Genomic DNA, 7664 nt, shown 5'->3' with positions numbered 1-7664 from the left:
TCGGTGAGTTATTGCCACCAGTTTATTAAACAACCAAATTTTTTTTTTTTCTTTTTTCGGTCAAGAGGAGATCTTATTACACAACAACCATAAAATACAAGCAAACAAGGCACAAGACACCCTATTAACAAACAAACAAAAAAAAAAACCAAAAAGAGGGCCCAAGACTAAAAAAAACAAACAGAGAAAAAGCCCATAGAAACAGTAAAGACCAAAGAACTGCACCACAACCGAGAAACTGAGAAGCTTCTACTGCCATTCCACCATCAGCATTATAGTCCATCCAAGCAAAACCAGTCCACCGCCGCCGAGTAATACCTCACTAGACGCCATCTCCGACCTCGAAAAGCTACCTGAGCACAACCATAAGCAGGGGATAGTCGGCAACAGAGTGAGAGAAGCCAACTACCCGAGTGAAGCTTGTGGAAACCCACAAGCGAACACTGCTGAAACTGGCAGATAACAAATAGAAAGTGGTGGTGTTGAAAACACCCAAGCTAGAGTAAACCCCAAAACTCTACACACGATCTTAGTAGGAAACATGACTGAAGATCGGACCATGGGATAGTCGGGATGAGGAATACCTTTGGGGATAGAAGAATTGGACAAACTGGATTTAAGGAGAAACAATAGTAAAAGCAAAGAGAGAAGAAGGAAATGGGAGAGAAGAGGACACGACAATCGACCCCAGCCGAAGCTAGGGCCCGTGCCTCTGGAGAAACTTAGGTTTAAAAATCTCACACAAACAGTGAGAAGGACTCTCAGTGTGGAGAGAAAATCTCTCACCCTGGAGAGAAAATTTCCAAAAAGTCAGCCTTTAGTCGATGAATCCAATATTTCCTTTGACCAAAAACTTCTCACTGAAGAAAGACCTAATAAAGAAAAGAGGAATGAGGATCCTGGGGATCCTCAAATCGTGTCCGTTCATCGTATATCGTGCAGTCAGTTTTCGTTTTGTACCGTTCATGTTTAATTTTAAATAAAAAATATTTAAAATGATTTCTGGCTGCACGATGTACGATGAACGGACACGATTTGAGGATCCTCAAGATCCTCACAAGGAGGATCTGGAGAGTAATGCTAGGGAGACTAAATTTGTAGATAAAAATTGTAAACTAAATGATGTGTCAGCAATAGAAAATAGCATGTTTAGCGACGCTTAAGTAATAAAACAATTATCAACTTATATGTCATTTAGTTTACAAAATTTAGTCTCCCTAACTTACCCTAAAGAAAAAGATAATTGAAAGTGAGTTTCTGTGCAAGAGGAGAGCTTGACTCTGTAAGATTGTGAAGAGTTCCTCTTTAACAGATTTTGTGATTATTTCACAAAATATTCCATATATAATGAGAGCATTGTTCTAAAAATCCCCGCCTAGCACTGCCTAGGCACTAGGCGGCTGGCTACTGTCCCGATTAATGCCTAGGCATTTGAAAATTGAAGAAGGGGCACCTAAACATGTTAAGGTGCCCACCTAGACCGCCCAGGCACCCGCCTAGGTCGCGACTCAGTTAGACAGTAAATAGATAACTTTTATTTGGCATTTTATTTTATTTTTTGCAATAAATTGTAAGAGACTTGTTACATACTTAAATGAACACACATTATATCCTTGTTCCCCATGTTTCCTTATGTTCCAATACTTCATAATATATACGTCATTCTATTTTGTAGTTTATTATGAAATTATATATATATATAAGCAAACATTTATTTACATGAAATATAATAGATTTACTTAAATCCACCTAGGCCCCGCCTAACTGCTTAGGTGATAGGCCTCAACCCACTCCTGACTAGCTCTTAACGCTTTTAGAACCTTTTCTCTACGAAAATTCTCTACGAAATTAATTAAATTAAATAGTTTAAATTAATTGTAATAAACAAATAGATGGTTTGTAATGCTTTTAGCATTTTTGACTCTTTTTTTTTTTTTATGTCTTTCATTCAATGATTAAACGAACTCATATTTTATTAATTTTTTTGCATAGATCATATTTAATCTTCATAGAGTAATTTACAATAGGGAAATTTTTTTGAAATGTCATATGAACTCATATGCCTTTTCAATTTGTCATATGAACTAAAATATTAAGCAACTTGTTATACCAACTTTTCCAAATCATTAATTTGTCATTCACTTTGATTTTGTCAAGTTTTCTATCCAAAATAAGTCGTGTGCAAGGCTTGTAACTTGTGTTCCAGGTTATTTCATACATTTCACCATCTTACTCCTAATAAGTTGTCTTACACAAAAATAATTCTAGGATTTCTCAAAAAATACAAAAAAGGGTTGATTTGGTATATGAGGATCTGAGCATTTGGCATTCGGAAAAGAGGAACGGCTTGCTCGCTTGTATAAGTTTCGAAGTGAAGATAACTACAAAATATACTCACTGGGGATCCTCCAATACGTGGTTAAAGTTGATAGATATTCTTTATGTTGAAGTGTACAAAATAACTCTAAATACAAGTGATGTGAAGCATGTAACTTATTTTGGATTGAAAATTAACAGAGTTAAGATGAGATGACAATTTAATGATTTTAGAAGTTGATATGACAAATATATTAAAATTTTAGTTCATATGACTTGAAAATGGTGTATAAGTTCATATGACATTTCAAAACTCTCATTATAATATGAAGCATTTCTATCACAAGCATGAAGTTTCATGAAAAGTAATTTATGATATGAACAATTTCGATCATAAGCACAAAGTTTTATGAACTCAGTAACATGACATTTTGAGGAGGAATGCCTCAAAGGAGCCAAGTTAATTCCTTTAGGCACATTGCTTATACAGTGAAGCAAACAGATGTCAATAGCATGGAAGTAGCCAAATTAGATTTTGGAAAGTTAGTTTTCTCGTATATTCATTTTCTCTTTTTGCACATCTTTTTCTATTTATGCTCCTATTTTCTTTGATTTATTAAGGAAAATGGAAATAAATTTGAAAACTCTGCATTCATTCAAGGTTTGGAATTCGATTATCCGCTAATCAATCGCTATTGCGTGTTTGAAAAATGACATTGTCTGAGGTTTTTTTTTTTTTTTTTTTTTTTTTTTGTTTGTTTGGAAACAAATGACATTGTCTGAGTTTGGTCAAGTTTTTGGAGCACAAGTGAGCTGTTAGGATGCTAATCCTATTCGAGTTTCCTTCTAGCTCACTCTAGGGTTCGAGAAAGAGAAGGGTAATTTGAGATCCACTGATCCAATGATGAAGATTACATCTTTGTTCTACTTTACAATCCCATCCCAAATATCACTTGCAATCTTCACTCACTCTCTCACAATCCGCCGCTGAAGCATCCGCTAGTTCTAACGTAGCAACTCAGTTTCATCTCTTTCGATCACCCTCATATTTCAGTAAGAGGAACTTCAACTGTAATGATTTGACTCCGCTATCGTTCATCGAGGCTTGTGTTCTTCAACTTGGAGATCTTTAAGACCATGAATCCGCCTACAAACAATTCCTTCTCCCAACTTCTTTCTCTGGACGCCATAACCGCAATTCTTGCGAGCAAGAGCTTCATCGAACCAGGGAGTTTTTCCACGATGCAGCATTCCCATTGAGAACAAGGCCACATATAAACCATGAAGAGAATAAATCCAGAACTAGGGGGATATCTCAATGGGGTACGACTGCGAGGAGAGATGTTGTGACGCCCGACCAGTAGGGGAAGCATGCCGTGATATTGGAGCGGCAGCGGAGGCACGCTGTGATGTCCGAGCTGGAGAGGAGGCCTTTAGTCTCCTCAAAAGCAACCACGCATCAGATTCAGCACAACCCTGCGTCATCTCAAGGGCAATTGGAAGATCATGCAATCTCATCTCCATAAGCATTATGCCCTGAAGACATAGAAGTCCATGATGCTGAAGGGATTCAACAATAAAAACTAGCATATGGGCACACACACACTGAGAAAATTTTTTATTTTTGTTTTTGAAATAGAAGGAGGAAGAGAGTGATATAGAATGTGGGAGTGAGAAGTGTTTTTTTATTATTTTAATTTTTTTATTTATCTAATTAATTTTTTATTATCTTTTAATTAGAAATATGTTAGGATTACATGTATCATGTATGTGAGGCTTTGAAGAAAAAAAACAGCAAAATGTGATTGTGTGAAATTACATTTCTGCCCCATATTTCTTATTCATGTTCTGGTTTAAATAAAGGGTTAAATTGGTAATTTCATAGAATTTTGGTTGACAATGAGTGTTTTATTAATTAGTAGAGATGACCTTTAAACGGTAAAAACTACAAATTGATTAGGCATTACCTCGAAATTCGTTAAGAATTTTTGAAACTGCCTCATTTTTGCCTTCATATTCCGAACTTCTGTATTGTCTGGAGAAGAAAGAGCAGCTCTGGCCTCCTCAGGAGAATGACCTATAGCATTCTGTACAACCTAAAGAGCATACAGCTAGTCAACATATCAAACTCCGACGAGTATGTTCATCATGGATAAAACCTCAGCTCAAACTTACATTGTGATCAATGAGAATTTCAGAAATGAGAGTCCCATCATCAACATACGCTCCAAGCTCGTACATGTCACCTGTGTATTGGAACTTATTCACACCAGTCAAAACACACTGCAAAATTTGTTCACATTTCAGTAATATGGTTATTATAAATCTATCATCTGATGGAAACAAATAACAGAAATGTGTGTTCACCTTAACGTTCCCCCGAATAGAACGAATGTTCATTGTAATCAACTTGGCTGACAAACTAGATAGGTAATCGAAAGGACGTTCGCGGTCTCCAGATAGTATTTCTGGGCGGTCAAATTCATCAACAACATCGGTTTCCTCATCATTCAAAACAGCATCTGAGGATGCGTAAGCCCTATGAGTTTCATTCTCATCAATCATAGTGATATCCTCGTCATTCAAAATGGAATCTCTGGTATGATTTTCTCCCCCAAAATGAACAGCATCCATTTCAATATCTTCAACAGCATCCTCAAAGGATGGGTTAGGAATGGCATTTTCAGGTACTCGACTTTCCCTGCTATGACGAACACTAGACCGAACTGTATTTAAATGGAGATTCTCAACACCAAAATCATCAGATAATGGGTTAGGAATAGCATTTCTTCTGCTATACGGAGTGGTATCCATAGGCATCTCGTCAACACCACGGCCACCAGTAGATGATGGGTTAACAACAGAATGTTGTCCACTGAGAGGAACAGTAAACTCTTCAGCAGTCACTGGGCTGCTATTTCTAGAAGATACAGAGCTGGTAGTTCTACTAGATACGGAGATGGTGTTTCTAGAAGATATGGAGCTGGTATTTCTAGCAGATACAGAGAAAATAGCACCTACATATCAAAAATGGATGCAACAAAACTTAGAATAGAATGGAAAGACGTAATATCATAAGCTATACTTGTCAACAACTTCACAAGTAATGACAGGAACTAACTGCCATAGAGAGCGAGACAAGGAATTCAAAGAAACTAGACAAGAGTTGCTTATGCTCTACAAAGCCCCACAACCACACGCAAATGGGACTGTTGATATACCTTGGTTGGGTGCTTGAACAGAGGTCGGGGCTTCCATTGTTGAATTATTGGTGTGTCCAGCAGCATTAACAGTATTGGGAGGCCATGCAGCAAGAGCTAACCTAGTCGACAGAGGAGGAACTACTCCATTCCTGGTCCTGCATAACAATAACACATATTATCAAGTTCATCAGTTAAGTTAGTTAGCTTGTATAAAGTGTGTAAACTGTAATACATGGTAACGTAATGACCTCCTGCAGTCCAGCATTCCCTTACTAAAAGAAATTAGGAAGCCGAAGAAAATTGGAAAAAATAACAACCAAGATTGACCAGCATATTTCTGAGCTTAAAACCTTAAACTGCAAGAGGAATAAATTTTTGCACTCCAATTTGACGATCAAACTAGTTTGATGTAAGTTAATCATCACCTAAGAAAAAAATCCATCTTGCAGTCCACCAACCATGCTGTCTGTTATCAGTTATCCAATATCATCCACCAAGTTAACTTAAACCCTGTTTATCCAATACCACCATAAACTTATATTTTGCTAGAGCTTTTAAAGGCAGCAGTGTTTTTTATTTCTTTTTATTTCCATCTATAATAAGCTAAGGCAAAGTTAAATTCAAAGGCATATCTAGTCATGGAAAAATTTATAGCTTATACATCTGAAAATTAATGGTCCGACATGAAAATCAGTAAGTTGTAAATCTTCAGCACTGCCTACTATATCATAGATACTTTATAGTTACCTGTTTCCTCTTGGGGGCTTATTTACTTCTTCAACAAGCCGTTGACGTGCAGCATCAAGTTCCTCAACTAATCCTCCTAGAACTTCAATACATTCGGGGACCAGCATAAGAAGCCCGTGGCGTATATGCACATTACATATAGCAATCTAGAGTTTAAGAGGATAATCTATGTTTGAGTCAGAAGAGCTAACTAAGCCTTACGGTGCAATGAAAAGGGTTGAACGACCCATCATTTTCCATTAAATAAGATAGCCAAAGAAAAACAAACCTTCAACCCAGCAGGAGCCAAAGCTTCTAGGGCCTGAATAGGCCTGTATTCCATAGCAACGACGCGTTGAACACCGTCTGTCAATGACAATTTGAGGCACCTCTTGAGCCCAACAGCAGTTTTCTGATACCTATTCTTCAGAGGATTGCTGATGTTAACAATCTCATCAACCTGCAAAAAGCTTCAAGCTTTATGCATAAGCATTACCAAATCAAATTCTATTCGAATGGTTATGTTTAATTTGTGAAAAGGTTCAATCTTTACCTGCAAAACATAGGGTCCAGGAAGATCAACGAGATGAAGAGAAGCTACATTTTCCGGAAGCACACCGCCGCCGGTTCGATTCATATCCGAAACCAGAAACTGCTCGAAGCAGAGCTTCGCCTTCGTCTCCACATCGAAGTTTTGAAATCCCGGCACGGATTGCCGGAGTCCATGGACGCAAGCACCGAGCCACTCCCTCTTTAGCCTTAGCCCCAACCTCTGGAGATGTTCGCTTATTGGGCAGCCGTCGTACCTCTGTGGAGGTGGCCAATTTTGGGGTTCCGGTGCCTCAGCCATGGGAGGAGGATGTGGCCGGGTAACAGGCTCGGGTGCCGGAGCCAGCGGAGGAGAATATTGCCTAGTAACGGGCTCGGGTACCGGAGCCAGCGGAGGTGACGGCGACGAAAGAGTGTCAGAGACATCGATGAATTCTTCTTCGGAGGAGGAGGTGACTGGGAGTGGATCGGAGGGGTAAGGGCATGGCGTGTCTAGGGTAACGGGCGGGTGAGTGACAGTATGCGATTGTGGCCCAGGTTCTTCACTTTGCTGTTGTTGTGATGGCGGCGGTGGCGGTTGTTCTTCTTCGTCGGAAGAGTAGCTGAGGCGCAGGCGTCGTCTGAGCGTACTCATTTGGTGGCAAAATGATTTGGGGATTTTGGTGGGGTTTTAGAGAAGACGGTTTATTTTTGCAGGGAAAGTCCAGTACAAACTTTTCAGTTTTTTTGGGCGGTAAAGAAACCGACTGGGCCGAAGTCACCGGCCCAGCCCATCAAAGGCCCAATCAAGACTAAATGTTCCTTTCTGTAGAACTTCCCTACGTCTAGAATAGACGGTGGCAGTATCGCAAACCAACCATACACTACGGT

The 7664-nt window shown here is 39.0% G+C and overlaps 2 protein-coding genes across 3 annotated transcripts in view; both read right to left on the bottom strand.

Moving 5' to 3' along the window:
• The window catches only part of LOC137712317 (11-beta-hydroxysteroid dehydrogenase A-like), a 2440-nt gene extending 2107 nt beyond the window's left edge, over positions 1–333 (bottom strand). Inside the window, exon 1 of the mRNA XM_068451417.1 lies at positions 295–333. Within this exon, the coding sequence (XP_068307518.1) occupies positions 295–333 (39 nt within the window). The remainder of the gene's footprint in view (positions 1–294) is intronic.
• A 2753-nt stretch (positions 334–3086) lies between these two features.
• Positions 3087–7451, bottom strand: LOC137713458 (recQ-mediated genome instability protein 1). 2 transcript variants are annotated; one of them, XM_068452754.1, is made up of 8 exons: positions 6799–7451; positions 6535–6705; positions 6267–6412; positions 5538–5674; positions 4684–5333; positions 4492–4599; positions 4284–4412; positions 3087–3852 (listed from the first exon to the last, which is right to left on the bottom strand). In XM_068452754.1, exons 1-8 carry the CDS (start codon positions 7426–7428, stop codon positions 3619–3621), a joined length of 2205 nt encoding a protein of 734 aa, XP_068308855.1. In that variant the 5' UTR covers positions 7429–7451; the 3' UTR covers positions 3087–3618. The 2 variants fall into 2 exon arrangements, 1 of the variants encoding a protein (XP_068308855.1); XR_011065301.1 differs by having other exon boundaries at positions 3714–3852; positions 4492–4562.
• Positions 7452–7664: the final 213 nt, after the last annotated feature.

Source organism: Pyrus communis, chromosome 13 (genome assembly GCF_963583255.1).
Source record: "Pyrus communis chromosome 13, drPyrComm1.1, whole genome shotgun sequence".
NCBI lineage: Eukaryota > Viridiplantae > Streptophyta > Magnoliopsida > Rosales > Rosaceae > Pyrus > Pyrus communis.
The sequence above is the reverse complement of the archived record's forward strand: the minus strand, read 5'-3'. Positions and strand labels throughout refer to the sequence as shown.